The sequence below is a fragment of the Capra hircus genome, chromosome 3, assembly GCF_001704415.2.
Source record: "Capra hircus breed San Clemente chromosome 3, ASM170441v1, whole genome shotgun sequence".
Taxonomy (NCBI): domain Eukaryota; kingdom Metazoa; phylum Chordata; class Mammalia; order Artiodactyla; family Bovidae; genus Capra; species Capra hircus.
The window spans coordinates 61,763,852-61,790,412 of record NC_030810.1 but is presented as its reverse complement, the minus strand read 5'-3'; the positions used below and the strand labels follow the sequence as shown (position 1 = coordinate 61,790,412).

The following is a 26,561-nucleotide window of genomic DNA, read 5'->3' as shown; positions in this document are numbered from 1 at the left end:
TGTTAGTCGCTCAGTTGTGTCTGACTCTTTGAGATCCTGTGGACTGTAGTGTGCCAGGTTCCCCTGTCCTTCAAATTTCCCAGGCAAGAACACTGGAGTGGGTAGCCATTCTCTTCTCCAGGTGAATCTTCCCAACCCAGGGATCAAAGCCAATTTGTACTGCAGGCAAATTCTTTACCATCTGAGCTACCAGGAATGACCCCAAATGTAAGGCATGACCTTTTTTATAACCTAATGAAAGTAAAATCTAATCACTTCTGCTTTATTCTGTTTATTAGAAGCTAGTCACTAAATACAGCCCACACTGAAGGAACAGAATCATCTAAAGGAACAGAATAATCTACAGGCTGCCTACCCTAAAATGCTATACGTGGTTGATATATATTGTGCAACCCTGAGTCTTTGGGGAAGAAGGAAGAATCAGGCAAGGAACATTTCTATTGGAAAAAACACATGTAATTAACCTAGAACCACAAATGTTCTTGCTAAAGACCCATAAACTTGTATTTGATGATGTCTTAATATTTGAGGGATAAATGGTAAAATGACTTACTTCCACCCTCATTAAACTTTTTGTGGAACTGATCTCATTTCTAGGCATTGTCTTTATGCCTTTTTAAAGCAGAGTGTTCATAAATGAGTAAAAAGCTATTATTGGTAGCACAGCAGGGGAGAAGTTCAGAAGTGTATCTCAATTTAAATAGTAGGTAAGATCCTTTAAGAATTGTGTGTTCTGAGTGGAATCACTTAAAATGAATTAGAGGTACTCAGTCTTTTAAAGAACCTTATGAAAATCTTTCATTATATTCTTCTTTTAACATAGAGAGATTAATCAATGGATTTGTGTGTACGGTGTTGAAAGACTGAATGGTAGAGTGAAAACAGCACCAGTTTAAAGATGGAGATTTGTGTCTAGGCTTCAAGAGTCAGACGCGACTGAGCAACTGAACTGAACTTCACAACCCATTACAAGTGTGACCTCAGGCGGTCCTGTTGACTTCTTTGAGCCCGAGTTTCCTATCTGTAATATAGATAAATACATATGAAAGAAAATAATTTGACATGAAGAGTGATGGATTTCTTTTTGGAAACTTACTAAAATCCTCATTTTCTTTCAGAAACAGTGTAAATCGTTATGTTCAACTGTCTCAGTTCAGTTCAGTCGCTCAGTCATGTCCGACTCTGTGACCCCATGAACCACAGTGCACCACGCTTCCCTGTCCATCACCAACTGCTGGAGTCTGCCCAAACCCATGTCCATCGAGTCAGTGATGCCACCCAGCCATCTCATCCTCTGTCGTCCCCTTCTCCTCCTACCCTCAATCTTTCCCAGCATCAGGGTCTTTTCTAATGAGTCAGTTCTTGGCACCAGGTGGCCAAAGTATTGGAGTTTCAGCTTCAACATCAGTCCTTCTAATGAACACCCAGGACTGATCTTTAGGATGGACTGGTTGTATCTCCTTGCAGTCCAAGGGACTCTCAAGAGCCTTCTCCACAGCTCAAAAGCATCAGTTCTTTGGTGCTCAGCTTTCTTTATAGTCCAACTCTCACATCCATTCATGACTACTGGAAAAACTGTAGCCTTGACTAGACGAACCTTTGTTGGCAAAGTAATGTCTCTGCTTTTTAATATGCTGTCTCACTGCTTCTCAGTTTTGTGCCAGGATTCTAACCTAAAAAATGGCTACCTGATAATTCTTGACTTTTGCATAATCCACCCAGAAAAGACCAGATTACCCTTGCTTATTTTACACTGAGGTATATTGTGTTGTACTTGGGTCCCATAGCAACATAGATGGATGCCAAAGTAGTTCTTCAGAAATAGTGAGATAACATTTTTACTGAAGTTTGCAATTTTACTGCAATTAGTAAGGTTTTCTCTTATGAAGATTTATTGGAATGTACATTGAGGAGTACTTGAAATGTGAAAGTTTATTATGTGCCTATATATATGTTATTCACTAGGAAGGAACAAAACTATGTCTTTCTGATGTGTAGGAGAAAAAATTGTTACTTATGGGATACTTTATAGATTTTTTTCTTTATTTCATGACTGTTCCCATCCATCTTAAATGAATGAAGTATCTTTCACCAGATATTAAATTCTTAATCCTTATGTCTTGCTCATAAAATTCATTCATGATTTTGGGAATTTGGGCAGCTACTCTAATCCAAGGTATATAAAGAGAATTGGGGGTTACAGATTCAGTTCAGTTCAGTTGCTCAATCATGTCAGACTTTTTGCTACCCCATGAACTGCAGAATGCCAGGCTTACCTGTCTGACACCAACTCCCGGAGATTGCTCAAACTCATGTCCATAGAGTCAGTGATAGCATCCAACCATCTCATCCTCTGTCATCGCCGTCTGCTATCTTCAATCTTTCCCAGCATCAGGGTCTTTTCCAGTGAGTTAGTTCTTCACATCAGGTGGCCAGAGTATTGGAGTTTCAGCTTCAGCAAAAGTCCTTCCAGTGAATATTCCGGGCTGATTTACTTTAGGATGGACTGGTTGAATCTCCTTGCAGAGTCCAAGGGACTCTCAAGAGTCTTCTCCAATACCACAGTTCAAAAGCATCAGTTCTTTGGCACTCAACTTTCTTGATAGTCCAACTCTCACATCCCTACATGACTGTTGGAAAAACCATAGCTTTGACTAGGTAGATGTTTGTCGGCAAAGTAATGGCTCTGCTTTCTAATATGCTGTCTAGGTTGGTTATAGCTTTACTTCCAAGGAGCAAGCGTCTTTTAATTTCATGGCTGCAGTCACCATATGCAGTGATTTTGGAGCCCCACAAAATAAAGTCTGTCACTTATTTCCATTGTTTCTCCATCTGTTTGCCATGAACTGGTGGGACTGGATACCAAGCCAACTTTTTCACTCTCTTCTTTCACCTTCATCAAGAGGCTTATTACTTCCTCTTTACTTTCTGCCATAAAGGTGGTGGTATCTGCATATCTGAGGCTGTTGATGTTTCTGGTGGCAATCTTGATTCTAGCTTGTGCTTCATCCATCCTGGCATTTCACACATACTCTGCATATAATTGGCTTCCCTGGTGGCTCAGAGCTTAAAGCGTCTGCCTGCAATGAAGGAGACCTGGGTTCAATCCCTGGTCAGGAAGATCCCTTGGAGAAGGAAATGGCAACCCACTCCAGTATTCTTGCCTGGAGAATCCCATGGATGGAGGAGCCTGGTGGACTACAGTCCACGGGATCTCAAAGAGTCAGACACGACTGAGTGACTTCACTTTCTCTTTCTTTCTTTCTTTCTTTCTGCATATAATTGGATTAAAGATTTACTGAGCATGGCCCTGCCCATCAGAACAAGGTGTAGTTTCCCCCTCAGTCAGTCTCTACTATCAGGAAACTTTCATAAGCCTCTTATCCTTATCTATCAGTCAGAATGAAAACCACAATTACAGAAAAATAATCAAACTGATTAATTGGACCACAGCCTTCTCTAGTTCAGTAAAACCATGAGCCATGCCTTGTAGGATCACCCAAGATAGATGGGTCATGGTGGAGAATTCTGACAAAGTGTGGTCCACTGGAGAAGGGAATGGCAAACAACTTTAGTATTCTTGTCTTGAGAACCCCATGAACAGTATGAAAAGGCAAAAAGATAGGACACTGAAAGATGTACTCCACAGGTTGGTAGGTGCCCAGTATGCTACTGGAGAATGGTGGAGAACTCCAGAAAGAATGAAAAGATGGAGCCAAAGCAAAAACAACACCCAGTTGTGGATGTGACTGGTGTTGGAAGTTAAGTCCAGTGCTGTAAAGAGCAATATTGCATAGGAATGTGGAATGTTAGGTCCATGGGTCAAGGCAAATTGGAAGTGGTCAAACAGGAGATGGCAAGAGTTAACATCAACATTTTGGGAATCAGTGAACTAAAATGGACTGGAATTGGGTGAATTTAACTCAGATGACCATTATATCTATTACTGTGGGTAAGAATCCCTTAGATGAAATGGAGTAGCCATCATAGTTAACAAAAGAATCTGAAATACAATACTTGGATTCAATCTGAAAAACGACAGAATGATCTCTGTTCATTTCCAAGGCAAACCATTCAGTATCAACAGTAATTCAAGTCTATGCCCCAACGAGTAATCCTAAAGAAGCTGAAGTTGAATTGTGCTATGAAGACCTATAAGACCTTCTAGAATTAACACCAAAAAAAAGATGTCGTTTTCATTATAGGGGACTGGAATGCAAAAGTAGGAAGTCAAGAAATACCTGGAGTAACAAGCATATTTGGCCTTGGAGTACAGAATGAAGCCGGGCAAAGGCTAACAGAATTTTGCCAAGAGAACGCACTGGTCATAGCAAACCCCTCTTCCAACAACACAAGAGAAGACTCTATACATGGACATCACTAGATGGTCAACACTGAAATCAGATTGATTATATTCTTTGCAGCCAAAGATGGAGAAGCTCTATATAGTCAGCAAAAACAAGACCGGGAGCTGACTGTGGCTCAGATCATGAACTCCTTATTGCCAAATTCAGACTGAAATGGAAGAAAGTAGGGAAAACCACTAGACCATTCAAGTATGGCCTAAATTAAATCCCTTATGATTATACAGTTGAAGTGACAAATAGAATCAAGGGATTAGGTCTGATAGAGTGCCTGAACTGTATGGATGGAGGTTCATGACATTGTACAGGAGGCAGTGATCAAGACCGTCCCCAAGAAAAAGAAATGCAAAAAGGCAAATGGTGGTCTGAGGAGTCCTTACAAATAGCTTAGAAAAGAAGAGAAGCTAAAGGCAAAGGAGAAAAGGAAAGATATACCCATTTGAATGCAGAGTTCCAAAGAATAGTAAGGAGAGATAAGAAGGCCTTCCTCAGTGATCCATGCAAAGAAAAAGAGGAAAACAATAGAATGGGAAAGACTAAAGATCTCTTCAAGAAACTTAGAGATACCAAGGAAACATTTCATGCAAAGATGAGCATAATAAAGGACAGAAATGGGATAGACCTAACGGAAGCAAAAGATATTAAGAAGAGGTGGCAAGAATACACAGAAACTATACAAAAAACATCTTCATGACCCAGATAACCACAGTGGTGTGATCACTCACCCAGCGCCAGACATCCTGGAATGTGAAGTCAAGTGGGCCTTAGGAAGCATCACTATGAACAAAGCTAGTGGAGGTGATGGAATTCCAGTTGAGATCTTTCAAATCCTAAAAGATGAGGCTGTGAAAGTGCTGCACTCAATATGCCAGCAAATGTGGAAAACTCAGCAGTGGCCACAGGACTGGAAAAGTTCAGTTTTCATTCCAATCCCAAAGAAAGGCAATGGCGAAGAATGTTCAGACTACCGCACAATTGCACTCATCTCACATGTTAGTGAAGTAATGCTCAGAATCTCTAAGCCAGGCTTTAGCAATACGTGAACCGTGAACTTCCAGATGTTCAAGCTGGATTTAGAAAAGGCAGAGGAACCAGAGATCAAATTGCCAGCATCCACTGGTTCATCGAAAAAGCAAGAGAGTTCCAGAAAAACATCTTCTTTATTGACTATGCCAAAGCCTTTGACTGTGTGGATCACAACAAACTGGAAAATTCTTCAAGAGATGGGAATACCAGACCATCTTCCCTGCCTCCTGAGAAATCTGTGTGCAGGTCAAAAAGTAATAGTTAGAACTGTACATGGAGCAATGGACTGGTTTCAAATTGGGAAAGGAGTATGTCAAGGCTGTATATTGACACCCTGCTTATTTAACTTACATGCAGAGTACATCATGTGAGATGCCGGGCTAGATGAAGCACACGCTGGAAACAAGATTGTCGAGAGAAATATCAATAACCTCAGATATGCAGATGACACCACCCTTATGGCAAAAAGCAAAGAAGAACTAAAGAGCCTCTTGATGAAAGTGAAAGAGAAGAGTGAAAAAGTTGCTTAAAACTCAACATTCAGAAAACTAAGATCATAGTATCCGGTCCCTTCACTTCATGGCAAATAGGTGGGGAAACTGAAAACCGTAACAGACTTTTTATTTTTTTTTCTCCAAAATCACTGCAGATGGTGACTGCAGCCATGAAGTTAAAAGATGCTTGCTCCTTAGAAGAAAAGCTATGACCAACCTAGACAGCGTATTAAAAAGCAGAGACATTACTTTGCCAATAAAGGTCCATCTAGTCAAATCTCTGGTTTTTCCAGTAGTCATGTATGGATGTGAGAGTTGGACTATTAAAGAAAGGTGAGCACTGAAGAATTGATGCTTTTGAACTATGGTTTTGGAGAAGACTCCTGAGAGTCCCTTGGACTGCAAAGAGATTCAACCAGTCCATCCTAAAGGAAATCAGTCCTGAATATTCATTGGAAGGACTGATGGTGAAGTTGAAACTCCAATACTTTGGCCACCTGATGGGAAGAACCGACCATTGGAAAAGACCTTGATGCTGGGGAAGATTGAAGGTGGGGGGAGAGTGGGGTGATGGAGAATGAGATAGTTGGATGGCATCATCGAGTTGATGGATGTGAGTTTGAGTAAGCTCTAGAAATTGGTGATTGATAGGGTAGCCTGGTGTGCTGCAGTCCATGGAGTCCTAAAGAGTCGGACATGACTGAGTGATTGAACTGAACTCACTCTGCATATAATTTAACTAAGCAGGTTGATAATATACAGCCTTGACGTACTCCTTTCCCAATTTTGAACCATTCAGTTGTTCCATGTCTGATTCTGTTGCTTTTTACCCTCATACAGGTTTCTCAGGAGACACGTATAGCATAGTTTGCTTATTCTTGAAAAGTGGCTAGGTGACATTTTATCACAAGCCTCAATGTGTATAATTTGGTACCTCATTGAATAGAAGAGTAGTTTTGGTTTTCACTTTGGATATTTAACTAGACCTGAATATTTGCAACTATGTTTTTGTTTTTAGCAGGACAGGGAACCATTTACTGTTGAAACCTGTAGACATTGGAGAGCTAAACACACACTTAAGTGTAACTCACTTAAGTTACAGTTTTAAAGTGTGGATATGTAGCAGATCATTGACTCAATGGGCACGAACCTGAGGAAACTCCGGGAGATAGTGGAGGTTTAAGCCTAGTGTGCTGTAGTCCGTGGGGTTGCAGAGTCAGACACGAGTTAGTGACTGAACAACAACGAATTGTATTAGACATATTTTGGTGTTTAATAATCTTTCTGTATGAGGAGAAAAGGCACTTAGAGCCAGTGGTAGGTTTTCTAGTGATGTGTCTCAGGTCTTCTGAGGATTTATGTTGAAGTCTTAGAGCAGCAATGCATTTTAGAATCCTGTCATTTATACCAATCAGATCCATGTTGGGATGATGATGATAACAACTGATATTAATTACATGTGTCCCATATGCCAGGCAGTTGCTAAATAAATATTTAATGTGCAGTATCTCAGTCCTTAGAAGATAATGGCAATTTATCAGTGAGGAAACTAGGGCTTGGAGAAGTTAAAATAACTTACCCAAACCAAAGTCAGGTTAGAATTGTTGGGTTTATTGTCCCTTGGATTCTGTTTTGCTTATAGCTACTATTTCTGAAAACCAAAAGTGAGATCATTTTTCATTCTAAGTGCAGATTCAACTCTTACCCTGTTCTTCCTGTTGCTAAAGACACCCATTTAAGGTCAGTGGAAAGTACAAGAGTTCAAGGTGTTCTTCCCAAAACACAAAAGTAGCAAAATAGCAAAAGATAAGTGCTAGCCTAGAAAACCTTCTATGTGTATGTGTATGACATCATAATATGTTATGTGTATAATATGTGACATTTTATCACGTAATTGTGATATGTGATATCACATAATTGTGAATATAGTGATTTGCATGAGTATATATTTTATGTTGCTGTGTGATCTAGGAATTGTCGTCTCTCTTTTGACCTTGTTCCAATCCATCTATAAATCCTGAAGGTTCTGTCTCCAGGACACATCCTTAATTTATCCATGTGTCTCTGCTTTCACTGAAGAGACATACTGTAACTCTGGTCTTCTTGCCTGAATTATTGTAGTAGCTTGATTTCTTCAGTGCCCACTGTTGCCCCCTGTAATCTCATAGGGCAGAGTGGTCATAATGATATTTTTTAAAGCCTAAAGGGGATCACATTGCTTTCCTGCCTAAACTGCTTTGAGAGCTTTTCATTGCAGTTCAGAGGAAATCCAGCTTTGTACCTCTGTTACTGTGCTTCAGGTGTACTGGCTGTTTTTAAGGTTTTCATATGTACCAGGTTCTTTCCATCCTGGGTTTTTGTATGTGCTGTTTTCTCCACCTGGGCTTCTCTGGTCATTGGCTATATTTTGTGGTTGATAATTCCGTATCATTTAGGTCTCAGTTCAGACATCAGCATCTCAGTGCAGCCGTCCTTGGCTGATCCAGATATTCCCCCCACCCCCTGCATTCTCTCATTAGTGTTTTATTTTCTTTATTCTCATCACAATGAGTGTGATGTTACTGTAATTTATTGCTTACTTCTGATCTATTTCTACCCCACCAGAATATGGACTTCCTGAGAGCAGGGCTTTCCCTATGCCTAGAAAAGCATGCTAGCATGTAGTAGCACAGTTAAAATTTTACTGAATGAATGAAAGATTTCGTCTCACTTTAACATCATATTGTGAATATTCTCCCACATCTTTAATATTCAAAAGAGAGGTGGTATGATAAACTCTCCAGCTATAGTCCAGATCTGGCCTAAAGACACATTTTATTTGGCTTATTAAAACATGGTGGTGTTGGAGGTATAAATTCTATTCAGTCAAGTGCACAGGTCTTAAGTGTACAGCTTGATGAATTGTACTGATATGTGTACCTAAGTAACAACCTCTCAGATCAAAATGTGTGGTGCTCTGATCTCCCCCTTCTAGCCATTCCGCCTTTGCACAGGGTAGCTTGCATAGTTCATGTTTGTAATTAGCTGCTAATATTATTTGGAGATTTCACAGAGAAATCCAGCATCTCAACATCTCTCGAAATGATGTACCAACATAGGAGTTGCTTTCTCATTGGGCCACAGTTTATTGTGGCTGGGAAGCAGCTGTCCAAAGTATTGACGTGTGTTCTCCAGTTTGCCTCCCGTCTTCACCTCTCTCCTCCTGTCCCTGACCTTGAAATCAATTTCCAGTTGCCATTTATAATTTCACTTGAATTTTTCATGGTGGAGAAATATTTACTACTTCCGTTATCTCTATAGAAAAATAGAAGTATGAATGGTAGGCTAAAAAGTTTATGTGTTTCGTATACTTAGTCTACTTGATTCATATACATTTCTTGCCTTTTGTGTATTTGTTAGCCACTCTAATTCTGAATGATTGTGTTTAAAGGATGCACAGTGTTCCAGTATATAAATGTATTATATAACCAATCTCCTATTGTAGAACATATAAGTGATTTCTGTCTTTTTCATATTATAAGGAACAATATGTAGGTGAATCTTTGTGGAAGATGTTATTTTATTAGGATTAAGTTTTAACAGTGGAATTTCTGGATCAAAATATATTTTAATTATTAAGACTTTGATACATATTGTCGAATTGCTACAGACAGGACTGAGCAACTTCACTTTCACTTCTCATTTTCACGCATTGGAGAAGGAGATGGCAACCCACTCCAGTGTTCTTGCCTGGAGAATCCCAGGGATGGGGAAGCCTGGTGGGCTGCCGTCTGTGGGGTTGCACAGAGTCGGACATGACTGAAGCGACTTAGCAGCAGCAGCAGCAGTATAAATTGATCTAATCTTTCTGGAGAGCAGTGTATGGCAGTATTCATTTCACTGCATCCATGCCAACACTAATTAAAAGTTTTGCTAATATAGTTGGTAAAAACTTCAAACAAACAAGTGGGAATGCTGGCCAAGAAATTTTTTTCTTTTCAAAAAAGTAAAGTAAAGTAGGAATTCTACTTTAAAGGATACAATTTGGAAATATTTATTAGGGCTTTCCAGGTGGCTCAGTGGTAAAGAACCCGCCTGCCAGTGCGGGAGATGCAAGAGACACGGGTTTGATCCCCAGGTTGGGAAGATCCCTAGGAGTAGGAAATGGTAACCCACTCCAATATTCTAGTACAATTCTGTACCTTAGATTTATATTGTGAGTCAGATCATGCACTTTGTATATGTGAAGTAATATGAATACCTTACTATAACTTGAGAAGCCTTTTAACCTTGATCCTTACACACACACTGTTAATACTGTTCTCAAGGCAAGAATACTGAAGTGGTTTGCCATTCCTACCAGACCACCTGACCTGCCTCTTGAGAAATCTATATGGAGGTCAGGAAGCAACAGTTAGAACTAGACATGGAACAACAGTCTGGTTCCAAATCGGGAAAGGAGTATGTCAAGGATGTATACTGTCACCTTGCTTATTTAACTTACATGCAGAGTACATCATGTGAAATGCTGGGCTGGATGAAGCACAAGCTAGAATCTTGAATTGTGGTATTGGAGAAGACTCTTAAGAGTCTCTTGGACTTTAAGGAGATCCAACCAGTCCATCCTAAAGAAAATCATGACGCTAAAGCTGAAACTCCAATACTTTGGCCACCTGATGCAAAGAACTGACTCATTTGAAAAGACCCTGATGCTGGGAAAGATTGAAGGTGGCAGGAGAAGGGGACGACAGAGGATGAGATGGTTGGATGGCATCACCGACTCAATGGACATGAGTTTGGTAAACTCCAGGAGTTGCTAATGGACAGAGAGGCCTGGTGTGCTGCAGTCCATGGGGTCGCAAAGAGTTGGACACGACTGAGTGACTGAACTGAACTGAACTTACACACACACACACACACGATTTTTATTATTGTGCTTTACTGTGTTCTGTATGATAGTACATGAGAGTTATACAGAATCCTGGTTTGAAGCACATATGACTATCTCTGACACATTGACTTTATATTTGCCTTCATATGTTTAATTCGATGCTCTTATTCTGTGATTTGTTTTCTAAGGAAATGCCTACATAGAAGCCTGACAGCAGCTGGGCTGAATGTGTCACTGCTGAATTGGTTCCTCAGGTATCCTGGCTCTGGTGATTGCTATGGGAGATTGGATGACTGTTACAGATCCAGGTCTGTCTTCAGATAACAGAGTTTAGAATAGTTGTAAGCTAGAGCAATAATTGCAAATGTTAATTTTCAGTGACACTATAACTGCCATAAATATTGAAGATGTACCTAGAGAGAGACATAAATAGGACTAAAATATATAATTTTCATCTTTCTTTAGTAAAATCATCAGGGAGAGCTAAGAACTGTGCCTTATTAGTAGGGTTAAGTGCTTTGGCTGAATAGTTGATTACTTAAGGAGGAGATTTTTCTGCGTTTGAAATAAATTCATTGGCTACCTCAGTATATTTCTCTGATTTATTCCTTTAATCACATAAAGTTTGAGTGCATAGACAAGTAGGTTTTGCCTAGCAGTTTTATAAATCTAAAGTACTGTTAATTTTTAAGATAGAATATTGCAGCTTAACATGCCTTCTAAGAGCACCACTTTATTGTATATTTTTTGGAAAATATTGTATAGTTTTCATACAAAAACCAGCTTTGCCTTAACTTGAAAAAACAATGTTTCTGTAGTTCACAGTCTTTGGTAATGAAGATCATGTTATTAGCTTTGCATGCATTTTTGCAAATTATTTATGTAAATGCATTTTATTGATTCTTTCAGAAAGCAAAACTCTCCCTCAATATACCTCAGAAACAAAGATGTCTCCATCAAGTTTATACTCACAGCAAGTGCTATGTTCTTCAATACCTTTATCAAAAAATGTGCACAGTTATTTTAGTGCCTTCTGCACAGAAGAGAATATTGAGCAAAGTATCTCATATCTTGATCAGGTAACTTTTTTTTTTGTAAGATACAATAAATAACAGAAATCATGTTATACAGTAGTACATAAGAGTGGTAAACTTGTCAAGCACGCATATGTTACATATTGGCCCGAAACTTATATAAGATTTGCAGAGAACCTCGGTGACCATCTAGTCTAGATACCAGCTGAATGCTTTTGTCTGGAGCCGGTCAGCTCCCTCATCACTCCAGGAGCTCTGCCAGGGGGAGCCTTACCCTTATTTTACATGTAGAAACCTAAGTGCCTATTCCAGATCACAGGTAATTGTAGAGCAGAGGCTGAAAGAGCCCAGGTCTCTTAATTCTTTGTCCTTTGGCATAGGTACTATTCTCTTAAGTATCTTAGGATAGTTTTCTTTCTCAGAAGAGATTTCTGTCTTTTGTTTATTTACTAAGTTGTCAGTAACCAACTTTTAGGAAAACATTTTCTCCTACTAGGAATTGACTACTTTCGGTTTTCCTTCATTATATGAAGAATCCAAAGGTAAAGAGACAAAGAGAGAATTAAATATAGTTGCTGTTTTAAATTGCATGAATGAGCTACTTGTACTTCAGCGGAAGAACCTTCTAGCTCAGGAAAATGTGGAAACACAGAATTTGAAACTGGGAAGCGATATGGACCATCTACAGAACTGCTATGCAAAACTTAAGGTAGAAATTACATTTCAGTATGTATTTCAATGCCATTGTTATGTAGTTTGATACGATAAATTTTCATTGGACTTTATCAAACAAATTTTAGTGGGTTTTTTTTTTTTTAAGTTTTAGGATTTTTTTTAAATTGCTGAGTGAAAGTGAGCATAGTTTGTACAAATCAACTGTGCCGCTTCCTGATATCAATGTTGAAGGCGATGATTTTATGAACTGTTTGGTGTCTTGCTGAATCTTTGAAAAGTTAGTTCAGGAAATACTTAAATCTGAGGAAAATAAAATGAGGACCTTCCCCCACCCTATCCAGTCTTGCTTAATAAACTATAAATGCTTAATTTAAAATAATTTTACTGTGAGATACTGCATCAGTTTATTTCAAGAATAATATTCTTGAGGTGATCTGTGCCACAGGTGCTGAAGCTCAATAATGAAAGCAGACCAGATAACTACTAAGTCTTAGAAGTCCCTGGGACTCTAGAGAGGACCAGAGAAGAATGCTTTCAGAGACCTGCTAATTTCTCAGAACAAAAGAAGTATTTTTTACATTGACCTGCTACCTTGAACTATGGAACATCTATTGCTGGCTCTACTTTGTTCATCCTTTCCTTTTAAAGGAACAGATGTATTCCTTTTTTTTTAAAAAAAAGTATTATTTATTTAAGAAATGAATTTCTCATTTATTGAGAGGAAAGAAGGTATTCAAATCATAGTCTGGTAGGGACTTATGATTGTATATTATAAAGGAGGTAATAGTCAATTCAAAGCAAAATTTTTTAAAAGATATTGTTCTATAATGGGTTTCCTTTTTTATTTTTCTTCTGTATCTTCTCCTACCCCACTCCAAGAACAGATAACAACAACCTGCTCAGCATTTTGAATCTCTGAGCTCTATTGGAAAATAATAGAATCTCTAGTATATAATATAAAATATATGTAATAGGGAAGCATTCTAGCTTCTCAGCAGCCCTTGCCCATACCAGCCTGTCATTGCCAAATACGACTGTATGTTGTCATCTCAGCTCATATACGTATATAACAGTATATTTTCTCTATTATAATAATACTAGGTTTTTGTACATTCTGTGTGATTGGGGAACTGTGATAGAGGGGATAGTTGATACCCTCCAACCTATCAGAGAAACTTATGGAAGATCTTATGAATTAGACCCAAAGTTTTAAGTCCTAGAAGGGAGTAATTCTGCATTAAAACTTTTTCTAGGCACCTTTGGTTCACTGTCTTATAAATAGCTAGTGAGTAATTACATAATAATATTGATAATCTGGGACTGTTGAACCTTTCCTTTAAGAAATGATCATTCATTGGGACGACCCAAAGCGTAGAGTGTTTTTTAAGAAATCTTCTAATTTGGGATTTGACCTGGGCCAAAATCAGGTATTTTGGATCAGCTATGGACAGAAATGTGTGTACAATGGGAGGAGTTGCTGATCTATCCTAGGAAAGTTTCTAGATCTGACTATTATTCACTCAGTTTGTTGAGCAGAATTTATGGAGTATTTTTGTGGTGGTCACTGGGTTTCAAATATGAGTAGAACCCAGTCCCTGTTTGCAAGGAGATTGTAGTCCATTGTAAACGGACAGGTTGATCTGTAATTATTTGCTTCACTCATTGTTGGTGTGGGAGGGAAGGAATGCTACAGAGAGAAGTAACGCTCGATTTGAGATTTGAGGAATGAATAAAAATACACTAGTGGAGGCGGTCCTAAGACGGTGGAGGAATAGGATGGGGAGACCACTTTCTCCCACACAAATTCATCAAAAGATCATTTGAATGCTGAGCAACTTGCACAAGACAGCTTCTGAATGCTGGCAGAGGACACCAGGCACCCAGAAAGGCAGCCCATTCTCTTCAAAAGGAGATAGAACAAAATATAAAAGACAAAAAGAGGGACAAAAGAGTTAGGGGTGGAGACCTGTCCTGGGGAGGGAGTCGTGAAGGAGGAAAAGTTTCCAAATAGCAGGAAACCCTCTCACTGGCTGGTCTGTGGGGAGTTTTGGAATCTCAGAGGGCAACATAACTGGGAGGGGAAGAAAAAAAACCCCCACAGAATATGCGCCTAACCGCAATTCCCAGCGGAGAACTAGCCCAGACGCTTGTGTCCGCCACCAGCAAGCATGGGCTGGACAGGGAGGCACCGGCTGCATTGCTTAGGGTAAGGACCGGGCCTGAATGCCCTGAGGACAATCTGAGGGAGCTAACGTGAGATAGCAACCCACACTGGGGGATAGCCAGAAAGAGGAGGGAAAAAAAAAAAAACTTTCCGGCGAAAGCTCTAACCTAAGGTGCAGCCTGGCCCACTCACATAACAAAAGATAGCGCAAATACCAAAAGAGAGCTAGCCAGCTGCAGATTGGCCCATCTGTCCACCCGAGGCAGAGAGGCAGGCTGGTGACAGCCAGAGCCAGAAGACAAAGGGCAGTCTCAGCCCCAGAGACCAGCATCCTCCACCAGTGAGCAGGCTCCCAGTTGCTAATCCAAGTCTTGCTGGGATCCAAGACGGTTGACATCTGCCAGAAGGGTTGCAGCCAGAGATCAGGTCCCCAGAGGAGACACACAGCATGCCTGAGACAGCGTTCTCGCGGCGTAACCGGGAAACCAAGCTGCTGGGACCTGGGAGGTGATTAAGACACACAGCCCACCTGGGACAGTGCACGCCAAGCATCTGGCTGCCTGAGCTGCTCAAACCTGGAAAGGGCACAAAACGCATACCCAACCGAGTCTGTGACTTTGTGGAGTACCTGAGAACCTGTACCTGAGCAGCTTAGACTGTGAAGTGCAGGAGATGCAGGGCCCGGTTTAGACAGTTCCCCTGCAGAGCAACCTGGAGCCTGAGCAGTGTAGACCGGGAAAGCACATGCTGCTGTGAGCTGGGGCAAACCCACTGTGGTCCATACACTGCGAGCATTCCCCACACATGCCAATGATATTTGTGTGCAGTGTTCCTCCCTCCCCACAGCAAAGTGGGCCTAAATAAGTGACCACCTTCGCCCTTTTGTGTCAGGGTGGAAATCAGACACTGAAGAGACTTGGAAACAGAGGAAACCAAAATAAAGAAGAGGGAACCGCTCTGGAAGTGACAGGTGCAACAGATTAAAACCCTGTAGTTAGCATTGACTAAGAAGCTTGGAATGGGCCTGTAGACCTTGAGAAGAAGTATTAGCTGAAACTGAACTGACCTCACACTGCCCTGAACAGCTCCAGAGAAATTTCTAGATATATTTTTACTATTATAATTCTTTCATTAAAAATTAAAAAAAATTTTAAGTTCTTTATTACTCCTTTAATTTTATAACCTACTATTATAACCTACTATTACCTTGCAAAAAAAAAGACCCTGTTTTTAAAGCAAATTTCATATATTTATTTTTTATAACTTTTGTGATTGATTTTGTTTTGTATTTTTAATATATTTTTGTAGTAGTCTAACATCTACTCTAGATTCTTAATCTTTGCTTTTTGGTATTATCAGTTTTGTACCTTTAAGAATCTTAAAATTCAGTACCCATTTTTACTGAGGGATGTGATTACTGGCTTGATTGCTCTTCCCTTTTAACTCTCCCTTTTCTTCCCCAAGTCACCTCTTATCTCCTCCCTGCCCCTTCTCTTTTCTACTTTGTGAATCTCTCTGGGTGTTCTGGGCTGTGGGGAACACTTAGGGAACTGAGTATTGGCTAGATTGGTCTTTCCCCTTTTGACTCCCCCTCTTCTCCTCCTGGTCATCTCTATCTCCCTCCTCCCTCTTCTCTTCCCTATGTAACTCTATGTAGCTTACCTCAAGGAACAAGAGAAAAATTGAATAAATAACCCAACTTTACACCTAAAGCAACTAGAAAAGGAAGACATGAAGAACCCCAGGGTTAGTAGAAGGAAAGAAATAATAAAAAATTAGGGCAGAAATAAATGAAAAAGAAACAAAGGAGACTATAGAAAAAATCAACAAAACCAAAAGCTGGTTCTTTGAGAAGATAAATAATATAGACAAACTATTAGCTAGACTCATCAAGAAAAAAAGGGAGAAGAATCAAATCAACAAAATTAGAAATGAAAATGGAGAAATCACAACAGACAACACAGAAATACAAAGGATCATAAGAGACTACTAACAGCAACTATATGCCAATAAAATGGACAACTTGGAAGAAATGGACAAATTCTTAGAAAAGTATAACATTCCAAAACTGAACCAGGAAGAAATAGAAAATCTTAACAGACCCATCACAAGCATGGAAATCGAAACTGTGATCAAAAATCTTCCAACAAACAAAAGCCCAGGATCAGATGGCTTCACAGCTGAATTCTACCAAAAATTTATAGAAGAGCTAACACCTATCCTACTCAAACTCTTCCAGAAAATTGCAGAGGAAGGTAAACTGCCAAACTCATTCTATGAGGCCACCATCACCCTAATTCCAAAACTAGACAAAGATGCCACAAAAAAAGAAAACTACAGGCCAGTGTTACTGATGAACATACATGCAAAAATCCTTAACAAATTTCTAGCAAACAGAATCCAACAATGTATTAAAAAGATCATGCATCATCACCAAGTGGGCTTTATCCTAGGGATGCAAGGATTCTTCAATATTCGCAAATCAATCAATATGATACGTCACATTAACAAATTGAAAGATAAAAACCATATGATTATCTCAGTAGATGCAGAGAAAGCCTTTGACAAAATTCAGCATCCGTTCATGATAAAAACCCTCCAGAAAGCAGGAATAGAAGGAACATACCTCAACATAATAAAAGCCATATATAATAAACCCACAGCAAACATTATCCTCAATGGTGAAAAATTGAAAACATTTCCCCTATAGTCAGGAACAAGACAAGGGTGCCCGTTCTCACCACTACTATTCAACATAGTTTTGGAAGTTTTAGCCACAGCAATCAGAGAAGGAAAATAAATAAAAGAAATCCAGATGGGAAAAGAAGTAAAACTCTTCACTGTTTGCAGATGACATGATCCTCTACATAAAAAACCCTAAAAGACTCCACCAGAGCATTACTAGAGGTAATCAATGAATATAGTAAAGTTGCAGGATATAAAATTAACACACAAAAATCTTTTGCATTCCTATAGACTAACAATGAGAAAACAGAGAACTTAAGGAAACAATTCCATTCACCATTACAATGAAAAGAATAAAATACTTAGGAATAAATCTACCTAAAGAAACAAAAAAACCTATATATATAAAACTATAAAACTGATGAAAGAAATCAAAGAGGACACAAATAGATGGAGAAATATACCATGTTCATGGATTGGAACAGTCAATATTGTGAAAATGAGTATACTACCCAAAGCAATCTATAGATTTAGTGTAATCCCTATCAAGCTACCAACAGTATTTTTCACAGAGCTAGAACAAATAATTTCACAATTTGTATGGAAATACAAAAACCTTGAATAGCCAAAGCATTCTTGAAAAAAAAGAATGGACCTGGAGGAATCAACCTGTCTGACTTCAGACTGTGCTACAAAGCTACAGTCATGGTATGGTATGGTATTGGCACAAAGACAGAAATATAGATCAATGGAACAAAATAGAAAGCCCAGAGATAAATCTATACATCTATAGACACCTTATCTTTGACAAAGGAGGCAAGAATATACAATAGAGAAAAGACAATCTCTTTAACAAATAGTGCTGGGAAAACTGGTCAACCACTTGTAAAAGAATGAAACCAGAACACTTTCTAACACCATACACAAAAATAACTCAAAATGTATAAAAGATCTAAATGTAAGACCAGAAACTATAAAACTCCTAGAGGAGAACATAGGCAAAACGCTCTCTGACATAAATCACAGCAGGATCCTCTGTGACCCAGCTCCCAGAGTAATGGAAATAAAAGCAAAAATAAATAAATGGGACCTAATTAAACTTAAAAGCTTTTGTACAATGAAAGAAAGTATAAGCAAGGTGAAAAGACAGCCTTCAAAATGGGAGAAAATAATAGTAAATGAAGCAACTTGACAATTAATCTCAAAAATATACAAGCAACTTATGCAGCTCAATTCCAGAAAAATAAATGACCCAATCAAAAAATGGGCCAAAGAACTAAACAGACATTTCTCCAAAGGAGACATACAGATGGCTAACAAACACTTGAAAAGATGCTCAACATTACTCATTATCAGAGAAATGTAAGTCAGAACGACAATGAGGTACCATCTCATGCTGGTGAGAATGGCTGATATCAAAATGTCTACAAACAATAAATTCTGGAGAGGGTGCAGAGAAAAGGGAATCCTCTTACACTGTTGGTGGGAATGCAAACTAGTATAGCCACAATGGAGAACAGTGTGGAGATTCCTTTGAAAACTGGAAATAGAACTGCCATATGACCCAGCAATCCCACTGCTGGGCATACACACCAAGGAAACCAGAATTGAAAGAGACACGTGTACCTCAGTGTTCATCACAGCACTGTATAATAGCCAGGACATGGAAGCAAACTAGATGTCCATCAGCAGACAAATGGATAAGAAAGCTGTGGTACATATACACAATGGACCATTATTCAGCTATTAAAAAGAATGCATTTGAATCAGTTCTAATGAGGTGGATGAAACTGGAGCCTATTATATAGAGTGAAGTAAGTCAGAAAGAAAAGCACCAATGTAGTATACTATTGCATATATATGGAATTTAGAAAGATGGTAATGATGACAGTATATGCGAGACAGCAAAAGAGACACAGATGTAAAGGACAGACTTTTGGACTCTGTGGGAGAAGGCGAGGGTGGAATGATTTGAGATACTAGCATTGAAACATGTATATTTCCATATGTGAAATAGATCGCCAGTCCAGGTTTGATGCATGAGACAGGGTGCTCAGGGCCGGTGCACTGGGATGACCCTGAGGGATGGGATGGGGAGGGAGGTGGGAGGGGGGGTTCAGGATGGAGAACACATGTACACCCATAGCTGATTCATGTCAATGTATGGCAAAAACCACTACAATATTGTAAAGTAACTAGCCTCTAATTAAATAAATTAATAAAAAACAATTCACTAGTGTTGGGAAAGCCATTCTAGGCAGAGCATATGACCCATATAAAAGCATGGAGATAAGAGTATTTTCCTTTCAGTGAACATCAAACAGCTCAGTAGGGGCTGATCTATGTGATATATGGTGAAGAATAGTAAGACATGAGGCTGGGACTCTGTCTCCAGGTATGAAAGACATTGTGCAGAAACCTGGAGGCACCAAGGAATGTAAGCACAAGGAAGGATGTGACTATTCATCTGGAGTTGGCTGAAGAGATTAGAGGAGGAGGTGTAGAAGATAGAGAAATGGAGGAAAAGGCTCAGGAAGCCTGGTGAAAAGGTCATCTCTTAGCAGTCCTTAGCAATCGCTCAGTCCAGGGGTGTTTGGGCTTGAACTGAGAAAGTGCCAGTGAAGAGAGTAAGAGTGAGACATGAGGAAAACTCAAGAAGTAGAATGAGTAGAATTTTATGAAAAATTGAATTTGGGGAAAAGAGAGTCATGAATTAAAGATACTGTTCAGGTCTCTGATTTGAATTTACTGATGATGGCAGTATGATTCGCTGGGATAAGAAATAGATTTGCAGAGAAGATGGTAAGTTCATGGGAAGTGTGGATGACTCTGAGAGAATCTGATTTGATGTGTGTGGGATATGTCAGCTGGCCCAGTGCCAGATGGTCTGGCATGATAGCAAGTTTTAAGCATGATAGGAAATTTTGGCAACCTTGTAGCTATCTAAGCTTTATTCCTAAATTTTTCTTGAGGTCCATTGTTCCAGAGATCATACAAGTTGTTTGTGGTTAGTTGTGACATCACTTGAGTGCCTTTTATATTTTATAAATATTAGAAGATTAAAAAAATATTCTAGCAGCTTCATGCATACTTTGGTACAGTTCCTCTGGAAATGTGTGAAATGAATTTCAAGTGAACATCCAGGGCTTCACTGGTGGCTCAGACGGTAAAGAATCCCCCTGCAATGTGGGAGGCCCAGGTTCAATCCCTGGGTCGAGAAGATCCCCTGAAGAAGGAGATGGCAACTCACTTCAGTACTCTTGCCTGGAAAATCCCATGGACGGAGGAGCCTGGCAGGCTATGGGGTCACAAAGAGTCAGACACGACTGTGTGGCTAACACACACACATTTTAATCCCATATTGATTCTGGCAATGCTGCCATTGCACTTAGGGAAAGGTTTTGAGAGAGTTTACTGTTTGCAAGGCAGGACTGATATGCTGCAGTCCCACCTTTTCTGACCTGGAAAAAGTGTTTTTCTTTGCGTAGTCACCTGTCTTCTTTAGACTTAGCTCCAAATCATTTCTGGATCTTTCTTAAGAGTGTGTCATAGAAGTGTTAAAAAGTATTAAAAGGAAATTATGAAAATGTTCAGTGGCAATATCACTGAAATAGGTGAAGGGCCTTTTGAAGGATCCACTTTGAAGGTCTTTTGCATTTATATTAAAATTGGTATTTAAATTAAAATTTGCTATCCAGATTTAAAATTTGTAACTATAGTATCAAGCTTTATAATTGTTTTAAATATTTTGTGTGCTGCTAAACTTCAATTTTAGGTAACAAATCCTAGGGCATGTAACTTGTTTTTACTAATCTTTTAAGGATTCAGTTGCTCTGAATCCAATGTTAATTTTAGTCAAAATTGCATACGAATGTTTTAGGAACAACTGGAAAGCTCCAGGAGAGAAATGATTGGTCTTCAGGAAAGAGACAGACAATTACAGTGCAAGAATAGGAATTTGCATCAGCTACTGAAAAATGAGAAAGATGAGGTGAGTTGTCAGTTGTTGCAGATAAAGTTGAAGTGAATTTTTTGTTGTTGTTTGTAATTTGAGGTGACTGTAACGGTCACTTAACTTTATAACAAGATAGAACCGTTTGTTCATCCTGTATCAGATTGGTATGGCAGACCTCTGTGTGTATAGTGTTGCCTCGTACTCAGCTGAGAGGTCAGGAACCTTCTCCAGCTCCCTCTCCCCTAGGGGCTTATCTGGCTTAGTGTGTCAGTGCGCAGCTTGTGACATCCAGTGTTCTGTACCATCCATCCTGGACTCAACACGCACGCCACTTTTTGTCAGACACAGGGGTGCTTTAAATGCACATCTTTTATTCTCTGTCATACCTTTACTTGTATCTTGAATACTTCTTCCTGAACTATCTGAAATATTGACATTGTCCATCTAGTGAGACAATTACTTGACTAAATGAACACACGAGTTACTGTTTGAAAAAAGCAATTCACATTAAAAATCTAATTTCTAGGCTGAAGACATTATAATTCTAATCTCATTTTTGCCTTATTGATTACTTGGTATTTGGACCTATAGAACTAATAATGCATTTGAAATTATCTTTGAATTTATATAAGAAGAAATCACTAGGTTTTTACTGCTCTGTGGTTTGGTTTCTGACCACGTGATCACGGTAAAAGCAGAACATTTTCAGTGTTGTATATGTTACTTTGATGATAATTAGACTTTTAAGGGAGCTTGTCTAAATCACCTTACAGTGACAGGTTTGTTTTGGCATGTAGTAGTATATTTAGTAAATGGGTAATGAAGTATCTTACCTAAACCACAAGGTTATGTATACTTTTCCTTGAGTTATTTCACGGAAAATTTTGACTTAATCTGTTGATTATACTTGAAATGGTTTGACTATCGTTCTTCTTTTGTAAGGACTAAGTTAAACATAATCATCTCTAGTGGAGATAAAGAATGTCTTTAAAGAACTTACTTCCCATCCAGGGCTGCCTAAGCAGTTGTAGCAGATACGAACATTGACCAGTAGTGCTTGGCATATAAGTACTTGGCAAATGTCTGAACCAGATTCTGTCTGCTGTTTGCCTCACTCTAATTTGAGAACTGTTTTTGATCAGAGAAAAACAAACCTGTTTATCTGCTGCCACATGCCATGACTAATTGGGCTTGTCACAGATTGAGAAAGAATAAAATGATTCAAGTCAGTGGTAAAAGGAAGTCCTTACAAATGATCTACTTGTTTCAAATGAAGCTTTAATCACATTAATACTTCCGTAAGCATTTTTGGTTTCTAAATGATCAGAATCTATATACCTAGGGTGAAAGGTGTAGAAGATAATTTAGAGAGTTATAAGCGCTGGAAATTTCAGAACTAAAAAATAAGCACTCTATGTGCTTTATTTAATGATGTTTTAAAGAGTGGTTTCCAGTGGCTATAGAGAAGGAAGAATAATCCTATAACTTTTAAACTATTCTGAGGAGCTGAATTCTAGGATGACTTCTCTCTCTTGAATTTGTAAATTTTAACTGAGTTTACCAATCCAAAAGGGACTCATTTAATAGAAAATGCTCTTTTTTTTAGGTGCAGAAATTACAAAACATCATTGCAAGTCGAGCTACTCAGTATAATCATGATATGAAGAGAAAAGAGCGTGAATATAATAAACTAAAGGAACGTTTACATCAACTTGTTATGAACAAGAAGGATAAAAAAATTGGTAAAAAGCAGCTGGCTAAGATAAAGGGAAATAAATTAGTATTACGCTAAGAAATGTAGAGGAATTGAGCTCAGTAATTCCTGAAGTGTCATTTTCATTCTTTATATAATTGATTATAGATGGTATATATCCATATGAACTAGAAATTGAGACAACTGGTTACTTGAAAAATAGTGGTTTTGCTTTGCTACTTTAGTTGCATATAAGAATTGCATGTATTTTTTTTAACGTGACAAATGTAGGATTAATCCACAGAAGAAAGCTAAGCCAGAGGACACACTAATCTTTCGTAGCAAAGAACTGTGATAATATTAAAATTAGGATCAGTTCCTGAGTCTCAAAAGTATGATTTTTTTAGTTAATTTCATAAAATTGTTCATCAGGCCAAATCATTCATGTCACTTGGAGTTCTTTTCAGTTACTTTAGCGTGCATCTTTGAAGTACAGTTTGACAGTGAAAGTTAAAGTTTGTTAAAATGTACTTTTTTCTATTATTCTTTTGAAACTTTTATTTACCACTTATTTCATCTAAGTTGATGCATGCTTTCAAAAGGTAGATAGTGTAGATTAAAAAATAGAACTGCACTAGTCAGCCATAAAAAAGAATGCCATTTGCAGCAACATGGATATAACTTAAGATTATCATTCTAAGTGAAGTAAGTCAGAAAGAGGAAGACAAATACCATATGATGTCACTTATATGTGGAATCTAAAATATGGGACAAATGAACCTATCTATAAAACAGGAACAGGCTCACAGACATAGAAAACAGACTTCTGGTTGCCAAGGGGAAGGGTGGGAAGGAGAGGGATGGACTGGAAGTGTGGGGTTAGTAGATGCAAACTATTCAGATTGGGTAAACAAGAAGATTTGACTCTATAGCACAGGGAACTATATGCAGTCTCCTGGGGTAAGCCACAGTGGAGAAGAATACAAAAAAGAACGTATCTGTGTGTATAACTGAGTCACTTAGCCATACAGCAGAAGTTAGCACAACATTGTAAATAAACTATACTTCAGAAAAAGAGAACTGCAGACACACAAAAGTAGAGCTACACAGATAAAGTTATGCAGGCCTGCCAAGATTCAGGGAACAGGAAATCTGCACATTGATTTATTGAAGAGTGGTTTCCAAGTGGACTATACGCTGTCATCTAACCCACATTATGCATTATTCTGAACTTGGACTTGCATACAACAGCTGATGAGCAGATGTTTCAAGCTGTCACATGGTGGCTAAGCCTGTTCCCAGCAAGTGGTTCAGTGTGGACTGTGTCACTGTCATTCAGTACAGGAGCACTGTTACAGTTATTTGAACACTTTCATTTAAAATTAATTGAAAAACGTATTCTGAGATTATAAATCTTAAACTCAGTTTGGACACTTAATGCTTTTTAAGATTGGTTAACCTCTTATTCATTCATGAAAGAAATAACAAAGAGCAGGATGAAATACTAGAAGTATAAAATGTAACACTTAGAGAAGTTTATTAAATATTTAACTCTGTAGCAGAGCCATTTTATTATGGGTATCTAGTTCTTTTCCTCGGAGAAGGCAATGGCACCCCACTCCAGTACTCTTGCCTGGAAAATCCCATGGAAGGAGGAGCCTGGTAGGCTGCAGTCCATGGGGTTGCTGAGGGTTGGACACAACTGAGCGACTTCACTTTCACGCATTGGAGAAGGGAATGGCAACCCACTCCAGTGTTCTTGCCTGGAGAATCCCAGAGACGGGGGAGCCCGGTGGGCTGCCGTCTCTGGGGTCGCACAGAGTCGGACACAACTGAAGTGACTTAGCAGTAGCAGCAGTAGCGGTTCTTTTCCTGTTCCAAACCCAACTGGAAGTGACCATTCTGTAATGATTTTTTAATCAGATCTAAAATTACAATACTTACTCTCATCTTATTCCTTTTTATGTCAACTGCTTTCATCTCCACCTGGGATGAGGACACATTAATACTGTTAGGAACCTTGACTGCTTTGAGGATGATGTCAGTGGTGGTCAAGATACAAGGCATGGCAGGCTTTTTCTGTAGAGGTCCACATAGTAAATATTTTGGCGTTTGTGGGTTCTATGGTCTTTTGTCACTCTGCCATTGTGGTGCAAAAGTAGCTATAGAAGATACATAAACAAATGGTGAGGCTATGTTCTAATAAAAATTTAATTTAAAAAATCAGGCAGTTGCCTACAGGCCATAGTTGTCAACCCTGATGATAAAATTTAATAATGATAATTAACAGTAAGTACTTACTGTGTTAAGTACTTCAATGTTTCTTTCAATCTTCACAACAGTTCTTAGATACTTTTATTATTACTACCCCATTGATGAAGAAACAGGCTTAGCAGTTATAACTTGCCAAGATGTTTATGAATGATGGAATGGAAACTTAAACTCTGGGCTGTTTGAGCCCAAATCCTAATCTGTATACCAGGTTAACTTATGTCCCTCATGCATATAGAGTGTTAGGGTTTTAAACACTTAAACATGTAATGTAAGAATTGGTTTTGTTCTTTGTGTTCATGTTTGTAGCTATGGAAGTTTTAAATTATGTGGGGCGAGCTGATGGCAAAAGAGGCTCCTGGAGGACGGGTAAAACCGAAGCCAGGTAAAGCACGATTGAAACTGACACGTTTCACCAGACTTCCCTTTCTCTACTGCGTTTTCATACTGACAGTTTCTTTCTCAGGAATGAAGATGAAATGTATAAAATTCTCTTGAATGATTATGAATATCGTCAGAAACAAATCCTAATGGAAAATGCTGAACTTAAGAAGGTTCTTCAGCAAATGAAAAAGGAAATGATTTCTCTTCTTTCTCCCCAAAAGCAGAAACCTAGAGAAAGAGCAGATGATAGTACAGGAACTGTAAGTGGCTCTTTCCTCTCTTAATATAGTCTTCAAATGGCTCATCAGAATAAGTAAAACAGTAGATAGGTCACTGTTGATATTTTGCTATGTTGATACTGCTGTTGATACTGCTATGCTACACCCAGTCACTCTGACAACCCCAAAAAATGTCCCTCTAAGTATCCTGACGTGTCCTGGGAAATGATGGAAATGGTTTTCTGGGGACTCGGTCTGTGCCACGCACCCTGAAAAGCACATTGTCTCACTTATGTCTTACAATAACTTGATGGCTTTGGTACTGTAATTGTCCCTGTTTTTGTAGGTGAGGAAACTGAGGCACAAAAGCCAGTTTAATGTCAACATATGATAAAACTAGAATTTGAATCCAAGGCTGTCTCACTCCACAGCCCCTGCTTCTAAGCATTGTGCCAAGTGTCCTTTAAGTAGCTTCAGTTTTCAGTAACTTCAGGCTTTACTTTCCAGAGTGAAACGCTTACTAACTTTGTGAACCAAATGATCACTTAGTCCATGAATTTATTGAATGTCTGTTATGTGTTCTAATCCCTGGAAAGGAAAAGCTTAGAAGATTTTGACTGTTTGCTTTGTCTTAGTTCAGGCTGCTAAAGCAGAGTACCGTAGGCTGGTTGGCCTATAAAAAACAAGAAGTTTTCTCACAATTCTGGAGACTGAAATGTAAAATCTGG

At 38.8% G+C, this 26,561-nt stretch overlaps 1 protein-coding gene across 8 annotated transcripts in view; it reads left to right on the top strand.

The window, feature by feature from the left end:
- SSX2IP (SSX family member 2 interacting protein) overlaps nt 1-26,561 on the top strand; it is a 59,492-nt gene that overhangs the window by 18,078 nt on the left and 14,853 nt on the right. For 6 of the 8 annotated variants that reach the window (XM_018045680.1, XM_018045679.1, XM_018045677.1 and 3 more), the window contains exons 2-8: nt 10,943-11,062; nt 11,664-11,833; nt 12,285-12,497; nt 21,193-21,303; nt 22,874-23,009; nt 25,541-25,616; nt 25,698-25,875. In XM_018045680.1, coding sequence (XP_017901169.1) covers nt 11,032-11,062; nt 11,664-11,833; nt 12,285-12,497; nt 21,193-21,303; nt 22,874-23,009; nt 25,541-25,616; nt 25,698-25,875 — 915 coding nt within the window. In that variant the 5' untranslated portion in view covers nt 10,943-11,031. Of the gene's footprint in view, nt 1-10,942; nt 11,063-11,663; nt 11,834-12,263; nt 12,498-21,192; nt 21,304-22,873; nt 23,010-25,540; nt 25,617-25,697; nt 25,876-26,561 lie in introns of those variants that run through there. The other 2 variants (XM_018045682.1, XM_018045683.1) reach the window with 2 other exon arrangements.